Consider the following 18,351-nt stretch of genomic DNA (forward strand, 5'->3'; position numbering starts at 1 on the left):
GACAGTTAGAATCATATAGGCCTTTCAGCGTGATTTATTTTTGTGGAAAAAATGTGCTGGACTGGGCGGCGGTCATATTTTGTACCGCTCAGCGGTACATCTAGTTTTAACAATATCATCGCACTATATCATTAGTATGAAAGAATATATTTATTATTAATTTATCTGAGGTGGCGGAACTGCGTTCTTCCCCGTCCCCCACCCACTTTAACCCCTGTGCATAACTCATTATAACAGTGACCTTCATAGAAAGTGTTACCACATTGTTCATTATTGGCAAACAAGTCTGTTTTAGTCAACAATCTTAAATCTTAAAGTGATTTTAAATGCAAATAGGGGAGTCAAAACATGTTACAAATTCTGATCACACTTAATTCTGATTGTAATAAAAAAAAACAATAAACTCATATTCTGAAGAGACTTTTATTATGTAGGAGTTACAGAGTGGCCACAGTAATCAGGATATTAATCCAAATGAGTGACTGGTCAGAAGATTTCACAGGATTTACTCTGCAGCCTCCTTGCCCTGAGAAAGAGAAATTGAGGAATGAAATTAAATTGACTATGAACATATGAAGGCTTATAATACATTAAAATATGGCAAATTAGATTTACCTTTCCAGAATCACGGCTCTTTGCTCTCATCTTGTTGACCTGGGATTCAGCAATGTCAGCACGCTCCTCAGCCTCCTCCAGCTCATGCTGAACCTTCCTGAACTTAGACAAGTGGGAGTTGGATTGCTCCTCCTAATAATGAGAAAGTATGTTTGAGTGCAGATGCTTCTGTTTTGAAGCAAGCCAATAATTTTTTGTGTTAATGAAGATTAATTTATGGTCCTGGCAGTTCTTTTAAAATGTTTACTTTAAAAACAATGGACTTAAAGGACTAAGAGGTACAAAATGTTGGTAACACTCCATAATAAGGTGCCATAATAAATAGCAAACTTGTAATTACCTTAAACTTGTAATTACCAAATCTATTAACTAATATTGTATTAATATTTGTTAATAGTTAACTAAATGTTTTTTTGGCACTAATTAAGTTATTTCTTACATCATTTAAATGTTAAATGTTTATTTACAAACTATATGTTAATAGAAAAGTTAATTTTACATATATTATATATATTAACATCCAGATTTTATGCAAACAACTAATATTTAATTAATGATGAAAAAACTATTAACTTGTGCCAAATAGATATTTTAGTAACAATTAACAAATATTAACAAAGGGTTAGGTAATTACTAGTTTGCTATTTATTATGGCACCTTATTATGGAGTGTTACCGTTTATTTTGGTGTTCATCCTTCCTGTTGCATTCATTACAACTGACGATGGTGTTTGGATGAACCGAAAAGTTGTTTATCTTTTATTATTTTAGTCCAGTGTTTTCATATTAGACATTATTGATTTTATTAATGCGAAAGGCAATACATTTGACCATATAGGCAACACAAGAAACTACTTACAGCTTCCTCAGCCTGTCTCTTGTATGCTTTGACCTTCATCTGCAGCTTGTCAACAAGGTCCTGCAGTCTGTTGACGTTTTTCTTGTCCTCCTCAGTCTGAAAAGAAAAAAATCTGTCAATCATTGTCCTCCTCGAGATCAATGCTGTTCAATAGTGGTTAAAGAAACGTTGTACCTGGTAGGTGAGCTCCTTCACTCTCCTCTCGTATTTGCGGACTCCCTTGACAGCATCAACACCACGTCGTTGTTCATTCTCAACCTCACTTTCCAGCTCACGAACCTTTACATAAGCAAGATTTTCATTTCACAATGTCTTCATTTTATTTATTACATTATGAATATCCCACCCAAGTTTAATCACTTACCCTGGACTCCAGTTTCTGGAGTTGTTTCTTGCCACCCTTCATGGCCAGATTCTCAGCCTCATCCAGGCGGTGCTGCAGATCCTTCACAGTGACCTCCAGGTTCTTCTTCATCCTCTCCAGATGAGAACTGGTGTCCTGCTCCTTCTTCAGCTCTTCTGCCATCATGGCAGCCTGAATAATGGGGAATTGTGTTTTACTGTAGATCACACAAGCTATGTACAGTATTTAGCTCATAATATAAAGTACTAAAGTTCAAAACAAAACATTGCTCACATCAGTGATGGCTTTCTTGGCCTTGTCCTCAGCATTTCTAGCCTCCTGGACGATGTCATCAACCTCACCTTGGATCTGAACCAAGTCAACCTCAAGCTTCTTCTTGGTGTTAATCAGACTTGTGTTCTAACATTCAGAAATAATTTCAAATATGTTACATAGTGAAAAATATTTTGAAAGAAAAGATTTTTTTGGGGTGAGAAAAATATATCCCCACCTGAGAGTGCAGGAGGCCAACACGCTCACTGGCATCAACCAGCTCCTGTTCAGCCACTTTGCGGCCTCTCTCTGTCTGATCCAGAGCGACTCTGAGCTCCTCAATCTCAGCCACCATCAGGGTGTTCCTGCGCTCTACCATGGCAACCTGCTCCTTCCCGTCTTCTTGTCCTCTGACAGCATCATCAAGGTGCAGTTGGGCATCCTAATAAAAAAACATGGAATGACAAAAGACATGCCATACTACCAAGAGAGAGTTTGGACAAAATCATATAATATTGATTTATGGACATTCTTGAACTATTAAACAAATAGTAATTGCGTAACTGACCTTGAGTTGACCCTGCACATTTCTCAGTTGTTTCTGGGACTCAGCAGCCTGGCGGTTAGCATGGCTCAACTGAATCTCCATCTCATTGAGGTCTCCCTCCATCTTCTTCTTGATTCTCAGGGCATCATTTCTGCTCCTGACCTCAGAGTCCAGAGTGCTCTGCATGGAGTCGGCTATCCTCTGGGCATTCCTCTTGATCTGCTCCATCTCCTCATCCTTCTCTGCAAGCTTCCTGTCAACCTCACCCTTGATCTGGTTGAGTTCAAGTTGGACACGAAGAATCTTGGACTCCTCATGCTCAAGAGTTCCCTAAACAAGAAAATCAAGAATTTTTAAATATAAACAGCATCTTAATAACTGTTTCTCACTGTGTAGGAAAGCCCTCCTGATTTTTTTACCTCAGCCTCTTCCAGGGCTGTCTGGATCTCAGTCTTTTCAGTCTCTACAGTCTTCTTGGACTTCTCAAGCTCATGGATGCTCTTTCCAGTTTCACCAAGCTGCTCAGTCAGATCCGAAATCTCTTCTGCAAATATGCAGTTATATTACAGCAAACATAGTCTTAATATTTTTTGAGTGGGATATGTATTGGGTTGTTTTTGACTCACGTTGCAAATTCTTGCTCTCTCTCTTCAGGGTCTCAAGGTGATCAAGAGACTCCTCATATGAGTTCTTCATCTTGAACAGCTCAGTACTGAGAGAACGAGCCTCTTTCTGGGCACCCTCCAACTCTGCCTGACCCTCCTCATACTTTTGCTTCCATTCTGCCAGGACCTTTTAGAAGGAGTTGTTGTTGTGAGTCTTATACTTATTCACCTACATTCCATATCTGAATGATGTTTTGGATGTATTACCTTGTCAAAGTTTCTTTGCTTCTTGTCAAGGTTGGCAGCTAGACCATTTGCTCTCTCCACATCAATCATGAGGTCCTCAACCTCACCCTGGAGTCTCTGCTTGGTCTTATCTAGAGAGGCACATTTTGAGTTGGTTGCCTCAATTTGCTCCTCAGCCTCCTGGAGACGCTGGGCAAGCTTTTTTCTGAAGGAAAAAACATCAGATTTAAGACAGATTTTTTTAAGAAAGCAATTGTTTTAGTGAACAAAATATGTCCAAAACTGTGTTTTTGCATCTTTAGCACATACTTGGACTCCTCAAGCTCCTCAGTGCGCTGAATGGCATCAGTTTCGTACTTGGTCCTCCACTGAGCAACTTCGCTGTTGGCCTTAGACATGCCACGTTGAAGCTCAGCCTTTGCTTCCTGCTCCTCCTCAAACTGCTCCCTTAGAAGGTCACAGTCATGACGAGCTGACTGAACAGCATGAGCCAGGGCATTCTTGGCCTGTTTGTTAACAAGTAAGGGTGTTTATGAAAGCATTTCCCCAAATGTGATTGATGCAGTCCAATTTCTTCATTTCATGCATAATGTAGGTAACAGTACCTTGACTTCCTCTTCATTCAGTCTCTTCAGCTCCTCAACTTGCTGTGTGAAAGCCTGCTTGCTTCTGGTCAGCTGAGATACAAGAGCATCTTTCTCCTCAACCTGGCGGCCAAGCTCACCATTTTCAGTCTGAAGTCTTGCTCTCTGACCACTGAGGTCATTGACCTGACGGGCAGCCTCATCACTCTTAGCCTTGGTTTCACTGAGTTGGTCCTCAAGGGTGCGGCACATCTTCTCCAGATTTCCCTGTTTATGAAAATGCCCATTAGTAGAAAAACGTTTATTGTAAGTTGGTTTGTTTAAAAGATAACATGAGGGTAAACATCTCATCAACCTTAGCTTTAGCAACAGCCTCCATGTTGCTGGCGAGATCATCAATTTCCATCTTGTATTCACTCTTCTCCTTCTCAAGCTTCTGCTTGACACGTTGGAGGTTGTCAATCTGCTCTCCCAGCTCAGCCACACTGTCTGCCTGCTTCTTACGGAGAGCTGACGCAGTGGCTTCGTGCTGAAGGGTGGACTCTTCAAGGTCACGACGCAGCTTCTGGAACTCAGCCTCACGCTTCTTGTTCATCTCAATTTGAGCAGCAGTGGCACCACCAGCCTCCTCAAGCCTTTCACTGATCTCCTCAAGTTCCCTGGAGAGATCAGCTCTCTGCTTCTCAACCTTGGCACGAGCTGCACGCTCAGACTCAATCTCTTCCTCTAGTTCCTCAATGCGGGCCTATTGAAAAAAATATATTATGTTAGTACAACAGAAAACTGCAAAAACACTCAGAGTTTGAGTTGGTGGAGAATAAATAAACCTGAAGCTCCTTGATCTTTTTCTGCAGCTGAGCACCAAGTGATTGTTCATCTTCAATCTTACTAAGAAGTTGACTTGTTTCAAAGTCCTTCCTGATTAAAAAAAGATTGAAGAAAGGAAGAATCATTTTTGAAGTTGGCTGCATACATGGGACTAGAACAGTGATATTTTATAATAAATAATGCCTTTACTTCTTTATCTTCTCCTCTGATTGCTGCTTGTCATTCTCCAGATCCATGATGGTCTCCTGGGCCAGCTTCAGGTCACCCTCAAGCTTTCGCTTGGTTCTCTCAAGGTCCATACGGAGCTTCTTTTCTTGCTCCAGGGAACCCTCAAGCTGTCAATTTAAAGTGTGAGGTGAGTATGTGGTAAATGGTCAAATTTCAGTGTGAGAAGTTGTCAAATGTTGATTCTTTTGTACTTACATCATCCACTTGCTGTTCAAGCTTAGTCTTTGATTTGGTCAGAGTGTTGACTTTGTCTTCCTCTGCTTGAAGATCATCAAGAGTCTGCTGGTGGGCCTCTTGGAGGGCTTTCTTCTCCTTTGTCAGCTTAGCAAGGGACTCATCCTGAGAGGCCATCTCTTCAGTTAGGTTCTTGACCTGCACATAGAAAGTTTTACATCAGTGAACAGTGTAAATAAGATACTACAGACTACATTAATCAGCCCTTTATAAATCCCAACCTTGTTCTCGGTGGCATGTTTCTCCTTCTCCACTTTGGCTAGGGTCAGCTCCAGATCATCAATATCCTTCTTGAGCTCAGAGCACTCATCCTCCAGTTTCCTTTTCTTAGCAGTCAGCTCAGCATTGATTTCCTCTTCATCCTCCAGTCTCTCGGTTGTCTCTTTGAGCTTGGCCTCAAGCTGGATCTTACTTTTGATAAGACCCTCACACCTCTCCTCAGCATCATTGAGACCCTCATTTCCCTATTGTAAATTAAAGATGGGAATATGTATATACATAATTTGTATTGAAAACACAATGCTGAGACTGGGTAGTGGTATGATTGTGAATATTGAAATGGTACAATATACACTTACAGATGACACTTGCATCGCCAGGTCATTCCTCTCTTGCACCAGAGACACCATCTTCTCCTCTAGCTCCTTCTTCCTGGCTGTTGCCTTTGCACACTCCTCTTTGAGTTTCCCAAAGTTCTCCTTCATGTCGGATAGCTCCTTCTCAGTTTCAGCACTTTTCAGCAAAGGCTTGATCTTGTAGTAAACCTTCATCCATGGCCAGGTCTTGACATTCATGAATGAGCGTATATTGTACTGGATGGTGTAGACAGCCTCCCTACACAAGAAGGGTGGTGAAATGTATCCTTAAATATAGGTTGTAGAATGACTGTATAATTACATGAATTGTGTAGAAAGAAGGGATGCATCCATATCAGAATCGTATATGATCATTTACTACCAGATCATCGATCTCCTTCACAGTTCTACCTTTTTTTGGCTATGTTTCAGTCTGACTCCGTTTGTCTATGAACTAAGACACCAATAGCCTACATTAGACAGAAAGTAGCCTAATGGTGCATTCATAAATGAGTTTAGTCATTCGGTTGATACATAAAACATCTCCGTGAATTCAAACGTTTGGAGGCACTGCATAGTTGCATAAGGTGTGTGTGTGTAGCCTGTACATGTCTTGTACTGTTAAATTTAACTATTGTATTGTTGTTATTTGTAGGTGGCTTTGGACAAAAGCGTCTGTTAAATACCATAACCATAACATAATGAAAATGGACAGATCCCGTCATCAGCTCAACCCTTATAACAGGTCTAATCAAATATAGACCGGAGGAGGCGCAGATAAAAAAATAGCATGAGAAACACTTCACACTTGAAACTCTTGTATTCATGGTTTACATCAGTGGTCCCCAAACTACGGCCCGCCACCTCATTTTGGGTGGCCCCCCAAAACATGTCCGTGGTATATAGCAACCGTCCCGCACGGGAGTACGACATCGTCAAACTTCCGCAATTTCCCCCATTCATTCTCTATAGCGAGTCTTAACAGTACACATGTAATACTCTTTTTGTCCACTGGTGGTTGTTTTGGCGCGGTTTCGCATTTGCCATCAAAAACGGAATGAAATGTAGGCCTATCTGCAAACAATGTAAGAGGCCTATGCTGACTGCATCAGTGCTCAAAGTATTCTAAGAGTTTATAAATGAATTGTTAATAACTAACTAACTAACTTATATTCAAGTCATATTTCTGGGACTTTCTGGGATAATTATTTTTATTTGTTCAAATGTTCATACAATGTTCACAAGTTCAGGTGAGTGAAAGTTAGAATGGTGGTCATTTCAGACCACTTCAGCACTTCATAAAATTCTCATAGTTTGAGAACTTTACATTTTCAGAGTTCAGAGTTCACACATTTTTAATGAAATATACTTTTGGGACTACCTGCTAATACTTTTGGGAATGCAAAAGTCTTTTTATTAGTATTATTTAATTTGAGTTACATTTTACACTGATATGGCATGATGGCAATATAAACACAGCTAACAATGGTATTAAATTGCAATAGCCTATAGATTAAATGTAATGGAATATTTAACTAAGGTAGACTGCTGTTGTTCACAGCACTAAGCTATTTATGGTTACTGATATACTCCGAGTCTCTGGCCCTCTCTTACAGCCAGGCATAGTAAGCTGGCTCTCAGAAGAAAAAGTTTGGGGACCACTGCTTTACATTGTCTCGCCAACACCGGCATCTACCATTTTTGCTGTAGGCCTAGATCTGTACAGGCAACCGACAAGCAAAGCGCAAAGGATAATAGGCACGAATAGGATGATGGTCTCTGTATTTTTAATTTTCCCTTCACTCTGCTCCACGGCAGCTGAAACTAAACAGTTTTTTTGCCCAGAAGACCTATTGCTTGATACCAAACCTATGGTTTGATACTGTCACATGTCCATGACGATATCGAGACACTTTTGTTATTGTGATATCGTGAAATTGACAATATCATTACATCCCTAGTAGAAAGTGTAATAGGATCTTCTCAGACATACTTTTGAGTAATACATTTCATGTAGGGATAACGAGGCACACTTTACAATTAATAGGCCTACTACTCATACTATAGCAGTCTTTTAGACTTCTGAGTTCCTTTGATATACAAATTTACCTCCTTTCCATCATCTTTGAAAACTCCCTCCTCATCAGGTATGCACGGCAGAGAGCCTGAGTCATTGTGACCAGGGAAGCCAGTTTCTCATCTCGCATCTCCTCAAGGTCACCCAGCAGACCAGCTTTGAAGAACACCTGAAGGATTAATGAAAATATAAGCATCTATCTGTAAAAGAAAAAGCTGTGCTCTAGTTTGTACTCATGAGATACAGATAATAGATTGCATGAAACCTATCTACCTTTGTGTGTCCAAACATGTATTGCGTGTGGTCAACATCAATGGATCCCAAGAGCTTCTCAGCAGCCTTCTTGTTATCAATGAACTGGCCGTCGGGGATGACACTGGCATTTAGCACTTTGTATCTGTACAGAATAAATAAATGTCCATTATAGAGCATTACTTTTCTCCTCTATAAATGCAGTATTGAATAAGTGTAATACTTCATTGGCTTTCTCAGTTCACCTCTGCTTGAAGTCACCATAGAGGATTCTGCTTGGGAAACCCTTTCTGCAGATTCTGATACCCTCCAGCACACCATTGCACCTGAGCTGGTGGATGACCAGGAAGTTCTGCATATAACCTGTCAAATACATGTCATGAGATCTCAATGTAATACATGAGTAATGCATTCATCTTTATTGACTTCCAAGCGCACTTTACCTGGTTTCTTAATTTCATTTGGAATCAGACAACGCACAAAGTGAGGATGGGTGCTCCTCAAGTTGGTCATCAGTTTGCCCAAGTTCTCCTGTTGAGATTAGAATGCAATCAAAACATGCCCTCACCTTTCTTTTAGATGATTGATTTGTTTGTTATTGGATTTGATTTGTTGTTATTGGATTAATATACATACCCTGAACTGTGATGACACTGTCTGCATGGAGCCACCCTTCTTCTTCTTCTTACCACCACCACCACCAGTCTCTGTTGACATAAACATTATTCTATTATTGAGGTATACATATATATAAATTCATCAATGGGTATTTTTACATTAGCTTGTAGACTTGTGTAGTTTTTTGTTACCTTCAACAACAGGAGGGTACAGGACAGGCAGGAGTTTAACTCCCGACTTCTGGTACAGCTGTATAACAGAATCGTTCAGTGGATCCTTGTTCTTGTCCAGCCACCCAGTAACATTGTAGTCCACAGTGCCGGCATAGTGCACCAGGGAGAAGTGGGCCTCAGCCTTGCCTTTGGCAGGCTTGGGCTTCTCAAAGGCCTTATTTTTGCCAAGATGCTGGTCATACAGCTTGTTCTTGAAAGTGACGTCAGAGGCCTTGGGGAACATGCACTCCTCTTCAAGGATGGCAAAGATTCCCATAGGCTGTTGGAAAAATGAGCTTAGTTTTAAAAGTGGCTATTATAAAACAATACAAATCTAGCACTTGGCTCATTTGACTGATTAAAACTGACCTTCTCAATGAGCTCAATGCAAGCGGCTAAGTCCATGCCGAAGTCAATGAAATCCCATACAATGCCATCTTTCTTGTATTCCTCTTGCTCCAGAACGAACATGGTGTGGTTGAAGAACTGTTGCAGTTTCTCATTGGTGAAGTTGATGCATAGCTGTTCCATGCTGTTGTACTGTGATTGAAAAACAGTTTGTAATATGAATGTTTCCTATACTGAAATTATTCTACATTGTGGTGTGAGTGAAAAATGGTGTTAACTTATGCTTACATCAAAAATCTCAAAGCCAGCAATATCCAGCACACCGATATAGAACTGCCTTGGCTGTTTAGTGTCCAACATCTGGTTTATACGAATGACCATCCACAAGAACATCCTCTCATAGATAGACTTGGACAAGGCCGAAACTGAGTTGTTGACCTGAAACAGAATATTTAAGCAGGGGTCATCCTATGCTCTGAGACCAAAAAGTAAAATGCTTATACGATAAAAGCAGGTCATTTTACTAATAGTAATTCTGTCCTAATACTGCCAAATGGTTTGTCATCTTAAGTGAACTTTTTAGTGACTAAAAAAATACCTGTGGCACAGTCTGACCCTTGGTGACATACTCATTTCCGACTTTCACTCTTGGGTAGCATAAAGCCTTCAGCATGTCAGCGGAGTTCAGGCCCAAGAGGTAACAGATTTTGTCAGCAGCTAAAAAAATGTGCAACAGTGAAGCATTTTGGTGAGGCATTTTGGTGAAATGTATAGCGACCAATTTCATACTCCACACTCCAAACAAATTTGGGACAACATACGAAACAAGTTTGTCCACCTCAGTCTCCTCTCCCTAGATCAAAACGTTTGTCCAAGATAGTGTTAGGTTAAAGGCTATATGTCTCACAAAAACATAAAGGTATCTGAGTGACCATTGTTTTGTAAATGTTTGTCTTTAAATTAATTTATCGTACTATTTGTACCCCGGTGCACACAGCAATGTGTTCTAGTAATACCCCGTCTGGTACAAATATCAGTGTATGCTATTTGCACCCCTGTGATTTATTCTGGCATATTGATCACACAATGTAATAATAATAAAAAAAAACAAGCAACATGTTTTTTTGTTGTTACGTAACAGGGTGTAAATAACTCAGCTGTGTAATAGACACTCTGAATAAGGCATGCTGTTTGCATTAATGTATAGTTAGAAGTGGATGCTATTCGTACCCTGGTGTATATAGTACTGTATGCTATTTACACCCTGGTGCATGAACTAGCTAATTATTGCAATCAAACCTTCCGTTTGAGAACCGATTTCTTGTTCAAATTGCGCGCCTTCTCTCCTGAGACTTTGATACACATGCACACTCACTCTGCCAAAACGCATCACACGAGAACCGAACCCTGGTCTCCCACATGTTATCCCACGTCTGTGACCACTGCACTATCCTCTTTGACATGTAAATGGTGATTGTGGGTAAACTTATAGTTTATAGGCCTGAACGTCATATTCATGAAGTTTCTGTTACAGTAACTAACAAACGGTTGTATGTGTTCACTGAACCAAGAGTATGAAAATAAAACACTTATCTTAAATCTTAAACTTAATCTGAACAGATATTAGTGCCGAAACCTTTCAGAACTTTCTGCTGACGAAAAAACGAATGTCCGCCATGTTTTTTGTGCACGTGAGCAACGTCTTTTTGTTGTTATGTCACAGGTGTGAATAGCTCAGCTGTGTGGCCAAGGCTATTCGTACCAGGGGTGTAAATAGACACTCCGTAACTTTAATTTAACATAAAAAAATGATCTCAATAACTAAGAGTACCTTGTAGTTATTACTACAACTGACTGATTCAGTAGAGTGTTGTAACCTACTCTCAGTGCCATCAGGCTCAGCCTGCTCTTCGCGCTGCTTCTGCTTGAATTTCATGTTGCCATGATGAAGCACAGCACCAGTCAGCTTGTAAATGGTGACTTTCTCCTCTCCATTGAAACCCAGGATGTCAATGGCATCCTAGAACGAAAAATTATTTGATTATTTTAAAACTATCTTCAAGAAACTGAAGAGGGGAAAACCCATTATTTGAAGACTTACATCTGTGGCATCCAACTCCTCTTTGTCATCAATGCTCGCCACAGTGATCTGACCCTGACTGCACATTGGGAAGTCATAGGGGTTGGATGTGATGAGGGACATTTCTGTCGGGATTAAAAAAATAATTTACAAATTCAGAATTACATTTATTGATTGAATGTTTGGTGAAAACCAAAAACCGTACCTATAATTTCAGGCTTGTGGTTGGTCATCATCTGGAAGAAGATGTGGTAGCCTCTCTCATCAGGAAGCTGGAATGTCACTCTAGACTTCTCCAGCAGGTCTTTTTACGCAGGGAAGGATGTATTGTCAATTGATACATTTAAGGCAATAAAAGAACATTTCTACTTGGAACAATTATACTTACAAGTCTCAATATCAGCACTAGCCAGTTTTCCAGATGTGGCAAAGTGAATTCTGATGAATTTTCCCTGTTTGAGATTACATTTTGACATAACATGTATACATTTAGCTCATGCTTTTAACCAAAGCAGGTTACACATGAGGAAAATACTCAAGTATTCAATAAATATTCAGTAATAGACCTAAGAGTAACAATAAATACTGCCTTTACTAATAAAAAAAGCAAAAGATGATAGTGTAGAGCAGGGATTCCCAAACTGTGGTACGCGTACCCCCGGTGGTACGCGAGCTGCTTCTAGGGGGTACGCGAGATGAAAAGGGCTATGGCGGACAGGTGTAAAATGAAAATTTTAAATCTTTTGTAATTAATTCATGAAAATACATAATTTCGAATCAGGTCATAATGATATGGAAACATGAAATTAAAGGATATCAATTATAAACTGTGTTCATCAAAAAAGGGCAGCTTATTAAACATGACGCCTGGAATAGCTAATAGAATGCGTTGGATGGTCCGTGGTCCGTGGGGCGAAAGTTTTGAGGATATAACAGGTTTTTGAAAACAACAAAAACAGGAAGGAGGGTAGGAGCAAAGCTAGGAGTTATTTCAGATGGGCAAGAAAGGTAACATTAAGCTAGGCTTTACATTTAACAAACTAAAGGTAGCCTAAGTTTAGCCTTTCTAGGCTGTATAGCCTAATGTTGTCCAAACGAATACATCCTTGTCAGGCGTTGTTGTAGGCCTATTATAAGATATTGTATGTGGATGTAGTTAGGCTACTATATGCAGGCTACTTTTCATAACTTTTTAACTGACCAAATGCACGCACCTAAAACCGGGAAACGGACAAATATTGTCAACGCGGGGGGGTGGGGGGGGTTATAGAATGCGTTACGTTTTTATGTGTTTATGTGTCGGATGGTGGGGGTACGCGAGCCGAGTCGGAATGTAGGCGGTGGTACGCGGGGGGAAAAGTTTGGGAACCGCTGGTGTAGAGGTTTAAGTAGACATTGGAGGATGTTTTGAAAAAGAGATATTAATAGATATAAAACAAAGTGCATGATAAGTTTGAGTTAAAACAAAATTCTATCTAAAAACAAAACAACAAAAAACATGTAAGAGATTAGATGATAAACTAAACTTACAAAACGTGAAGAGTTGTCATTCCTCACTGTCTTGGCATTACCATAAGACTCCAGCAGTGGGTTGGCGGCAATAATCTGGTCTTCAAGAGAGCCCTGCAAGTCAATACATATATCGTCATTGAAGTTAATGTCTGTGTTGCTATGTGAATATTAGCCTATTAATATGCAAGTGGTCCTGTACCTTAATTTTTCCACTGCTGCCGGATGATGCATCTTTCTTCCCACCAGCCACTGCAATTGTTGCAAAGTACTGGATGACACGCTTGGTGTTTACAGTCTTGCCAGCACCAGATTCTCCGCTGTATTAAACAGAAGATATTGCAATTTTCTATATCACAATTACAAAGTGTACCAGAAGAGTATACAGAAGATAATGTAAAGGTTTAGCCTTTTAATAATGTAAAAAAGTTTTAAGCGATGCATGGACACTTACGTGATCAGGACAGACTGATTCTCTCTGTCTGTGGGGAAAAATAGAGATTGACGTGAATGGTTCATTTTACATAAATTAATCAAATATATAATGTATTATTCAGTGATGGATTTAAAACTGAAAGCATACCTTGGAGCATGAACTGAAATGCGTTGTCAGAGACAGAGAAGATGTGGGGAGGGGCCTCCACACGCTTCTTGCCTCTGTAGGCATCCACCACTTCTTGGTCGTATACTGGGAGCCACTTGTAGGGATTCACAGTGACACAGAAAAGTCCAGAGTAGGTCTAGAATGAAGAAATGAAGAAGATAGTTTTTTCAGCTTTTCAAATTCATTTTATTTTCTTGATTTATTTAAAAGTGTAAGGCTTACGTAGATCATCCATGCTGCATAACGCTCTTTGAGGTTATACAGGACAGACGCTTCATTGAGGTGGGTCATCATGGCCATGTCCTCAATTTTGTCATATTTGGGAGGATTCAAGGGGAAGACTTCGTCATCCTTCACTGTCTTTTCCTAAAACCAATGTAGAAAACAGCTTTATCAAAGAGATGTATTCAAGAAACTTTCTGTGAAAATGACATTTTTACATCAGAGCAGTTTCAACAGCCTTGCTTAAAGTACCTCCTTGGTTTCAACCGTTTCAACGACGACTTTGCCGCCTTCCTTCTTTTTAATTGTACCCTTGACGTACAACTCCTCTTTATCAACCACAAAGCAAGCAGTCTTTGCATCAAAGGGCCTGGTTTGGGCCTCAAGTCTCTCCCTCTCGGGCTTACGAAGGTAGATGGCAGCTTTGCCATACGTGGCCATATCACCGTCCCCCATGGTTGCTGGTTACTGCATTAATCATAAATGAAGAGCAGACAGTTTTCAACATAAAATGCTTTGCACAATCAGACATGTACAGATACGGTACTGTAAATAAAGTGGTTGACTGTCATTAGTGGACAAAACCACAGTTGTTTGTCAGACTTCAATATATGAAGCTTATCAATGTATATAGGGTCCTCAAACTGCAATTTATTAAAAAGTCAAATAAAAAACAGTCCTTTGATATCTAAATAATAATGGAACCAATTTATTGTATTATTGCAATTATTGCATTATTGTCCTGAAATCTAATCCCATCCCCCATTATACTATTCAAATACATTGAATTTAGGATTGGCAGTACAGCAGACAGTAGTAATGACATCGAATAACAACATGGATTTTGGTGCCTTATTTTGATGCCACTGAAATCTCTGCCTATCTGCCATCTGTAACATCTTGCTCTGATATCACCACATTCTATACAGTTAGAGTTAGTTCTATACAGTGTGTTGATAGACACATTAAGATATAAGCTTAAAGAAGAGGGGTGCACCAAATAGGCTAGTGGACTATGTTTGACAGTTTGCGTGAGCCCATGCTATCACAAGCTCTTGTCAAAATCTAGCAAATATCTACACACAAGCGAAAGGCTATGAAACACGTCTAGTTTACACAAAAACTGGCATTTATTTGAAATGTTATCAGCAAAGTTGTAATGTGAAAATTTTGTTTCACGGTATGTTCTGATAACTTCCGACCTACATAATAACATTAATCTATCAATTCATGAGACCCATATAGCGTCACAATGAATTTGAAGCTGATGCAAAAAGTTTGCTTGTAAAAACATAAATATGTAGGTCACAAACATACCTCTGCTGCATTGATATTCCCAAGCTGTTAAGGAGGCTATAGAACCATCACCGCATGTTATTGCTAATTAAGGTGCTCTGACGGGAGGTAGCCTAATGTTTTGTGCATAGTTGCTGTTAAAATGCCTACTAGCGCTGGGAATCAAAATACTTCAGGCATATATTTAGTTTATTATCAATATCTGTACTTTTATTGCTTCTATGCATAATTAATTGCAGATGGCTTGCCATAACTTTAAATGTTAAAACGACTTACCATGGATGCACACACAATGGCAAGTAGCTACTTATATATAGCCTAATCAATCTTTCCTCTGCTTTTAAGGCAGAGGAAATAGTTGAACAGGATCTGTAGTCTAAAGAGAGTCAGATTGTATGCTTAAAACATGAAACTGCAGAGTAGACAGTTTAAAAGTTGAATGTAGATAGTTTAATGGATGTTGATAGGCAGATAGTTTAATGGGTGGATGAGTGAATGGTTAGAAGAAGATGGATGGATAGAAAGTTGGATGGAATGTGCCTTATATCCTTGTAGAATACAGAGACACAGAGAGAGTTGGCCTAGTTGAGCAGAATGCAGTTGATACAGGTGCAATCAGTTTAATTGTCTCTTAGAGGGGGCCTAGTTGAGCAGCTGGCAGTTGATACAGGTGCAAATCAGTTAAATTAGCCCATTGTGATGTCATAGTGCCAATGCAAAGTCTATGGGGAAAAATAAGCTTGTTTTTTGTTAATATTTCAGAAACGAAAAATACATTGCACAGGTGTCCTTTTCAAGACCTACGTTACAAAGTTTGAACGAAGTTTCTACGTTAAATGGTTTAAAGCTGAATTGGACACAGAAACTTTGGTTAGAAGAATAACTACAAAATTTAAGTGACCGTTGGAATGGCTGAACAGTTCAATAGTTGAGTAGTTTAAATAGTTAAATTGTTTAATAGTGAATAAATGGATGTGCATAGGTAGATAGTTTAATGGATGTTGATAGACAGATTTAATGGATGAAGTGAAGAAAAAGAAAGTAGGGGAAAGAAAAAGGAGCTATCCAGTTCAATGGAGAGAGACACAAAGAAGAGGTTCCATTGAAGTTGCTGCAGTTAGTGAGAGAGCACATGTGCAGTTAATTGCATTCTAACAAGGAAGCTACACCAGGCGCGTAACTGAAGCGCTACGCTCGCGACGTGTAAAAAACATTTTAGAAGACTGGTCTATTTTTTCGCACATACGCGCCGCTATTACGTCTGGTGTAGCCAGGGTGCGATTTGTAGGGGGGGATGGGGGGGATTTCCCCCCCTCTGGTCTTGATATCCTCCCCTCTGCTTAATTATTTTTATCGCCGGGGGGGACAACATTTATCCCCCTCTGCCCCTCATATTGATTAATGCTACTTCATATAAGTAAAGCGCTGCAACGTGAGAACAGTCTAGTAGGCTAGCCTACATAATAATCTGACATCAGAAACGCACTGTCACCATCAGCACTCATGCTGCTGACACAGTGGCTGCGTGATAATTTGGCCTTGATCGTGCAGGACATTTCAGAATGTCTACTGTGTAATCCATCATGAATGGCTAGTTTCAATGGAAAAGTTAGCTGGACAAATGAAAGAAAACGAGAAGGATTCAGTGAATCATATCGTCATATTTTAGAACCTTCAAAATTAGAAAACTGATGCAACTGAGATGGAGGACAACTCCACATAGAGTAGAATGTAGGCCTAAATGTCCAAAGGAACTTACATTAAATGAGGAGATATTTGCTGAATGTCACAAAAAGTGTTACAGAAATTGCTTGGCATCGCTTATTCAATGGCTCTCTACCGAAACACCTGTAGTTTGTGGAGGACGAACGAGAAAGCCCTCGTTTGATAAATCAGCCAGAAGGCTAGGCCTAGTAGACAAATAACTTTCAGAAATAATCTGTAGCCTACTGCAAAAACGAATGTTGGTGGGTATTTAAACTATCTAGCGGGTGTTTTAACAGCTGCAAGAAATAGAAGCTTCATTTATGTTCTGGTTCGTAAATTATTATCATAAAACTTCAAGTTGCCCTATAACTTTACTCTCTAAACTCTTCACTGCACTGTAGCCAATTAACTGACAGTATGATAGTAGGCTATTTATTTTCTGTAGGCTACAATAAACACATTTATTTTTTCAACTTTTGCAATATTACGCACTTGGCTACTGAACGCAACTCAGCAGGAGAGAGAATGCACGTAGCCTCCGCTGCGTGTAGCGCAATGTGTGCTATTTGGTTACCAACTAACACTGTTAACCAATTCACTAACTCAAGACTTCAGTGCCATCATATACAACGTTTTTTTACACAACAAATACAGAAAGGATGGAGGCAGCAAAAGTAAAGGAGTCATTTCAGATGGTGCAAGAACAAGGTGAATTTGTATGCTTGTCAAAACGTAGTCCTACCCTGCATTAGAGGAGCTGATCATCATACCAAGCACACTCGCTGTTTAAAGTCATACACCACGGTAAACTAAAACTAAGATAAAGGTAAATGTTACAAAGGTGGCAAAATGAATAAAGGCTATTATTAGCCATGACATTACTAGGCTATGAATCGTTCGTTCATTTAAAAAAAAAATGTATTAAACGTATTAAACGCAGACATTTCATGCCCTGTAATAAGAAGACTTCGGATAACAGAACAGTGCATTTTCATGCACTGTAAAAATATACAAATAAGACCATGAAAGGAGCTACACCTGTGCCATAGAAATTAAAATGCTATGGCACAGGTGTGTGCTGTAAATGCCCGCCGAAAGATTTACTTTCCCAGAATGCAAGTAGCTTGTTTGAATCGTTTAGCTGTCCAGATAATTCAGATGTACTGTAAATCAGATGTACCTTACCTTTTCCTCCCAAAGGAAGATGAAAATTCCAGTTGTTATGAGTATCTAAAAATTATTAAAACATACAAAGACAAATATTTTAGTATATCAATAAATGTAATGCAGTAATCGTAAGTGTATAAGTTGCTTTAGAGATGACACATTCTCTAATAGGAGCCACCTCCTTTCTGTGTCTGTGTCTGTGAAAGACTTACTGTGCACTGGAACCCCCCCCTTTTTGCAGCCCTCCCATACTCCCAGCAGGTCCTTTTATTGACACTTTTCTGTCAACTAAGCAAAGCTCTAATAAGGCAAGATGTGTTTGA

General features: G+C 39.6%; 1 protein-coding gene across 1 annotated transcript; it reads right to left on the reverse strand.

Moving 5' to 3' along the window:
* Positions 1–451: 451 nt before the first annotated feature.
* Positions 452–18,091, reverse strand: LOC143132535 (myosin heavy chain, fast skeletal muscle-like). Its single transcript, XM_076292109.1, has 39 exons — positions 18,047–18,091; positions 14,111–14,326; positions 13,859–14,002; positions 13,616–13,772; positions 13,487–13,514; positions 13,235–13,352; positions 13,054–13,146; positions 11,912–11,975; positions 11,729–11,827; positions 11,545–11,648; positions 11,325–11,463; positions 10,042–10,160; positions 9,732–9,881; positions 9,465–9,635; positions 9,075–9,375; positions 8,902–8,972; positions 8,709–8,796; positions 8,511–8,628; positions 8,287–8,410; positions 8,046–8,182; positions 5,940–6,195; positions 5,583–5,825; positions 5,323–5,499; positions 5,089–5,234; positions 4,899–4,989; positions 4,427–4,816; positions 4,093–4,338; positions 3,797–3,993; positions 3,509–3,692; positions 3,263–3,428; positions 3,056–3,180; positions 2,658–2,966; positions 2,328–2,531; positions 2,111–2,236; positions 1,838–2,008; positions 1,648–1,752; positions 1,474–1,569; positions 616–747; positions 452–526 (listed from the first exon to the last, which is right to left on the reverse strand). The coding sequence occupies exons 2-39, from the start codon at positions 14,312–14,314 to the stop codon at positions 506–508; spliced, it is 5,814 nt and encodes a 1,937-aa protein (XP_076148224.1). The 5' UTR covers positions 14,315–14,326; positions 18,047–18,091; the 3' UTR covers positions 452–505.
* Between the last annotated feature and the right edge of the window lie 260 nt (positions 18,092–18,351).

Source organism: Alosa pseudoharengus, unplaced genomic scaffold (genome assembly GCF_046254945.1).
Source record: "Alosa pseudoharengus isolate Yale_2024_CS ecotype anadromous, Long Island Sound unplaced genomic scaffold, YU_APseudo_1.1 YU_APseudo_1.1_scf_19, whole genome shotgun sequence".
Lineage (NCBI taxonomy): Eukaryota > Metazoa > Chordata > Actinopteri > Clupeiformes > Clupeidae > Alosa > Alosa pseudoharengus.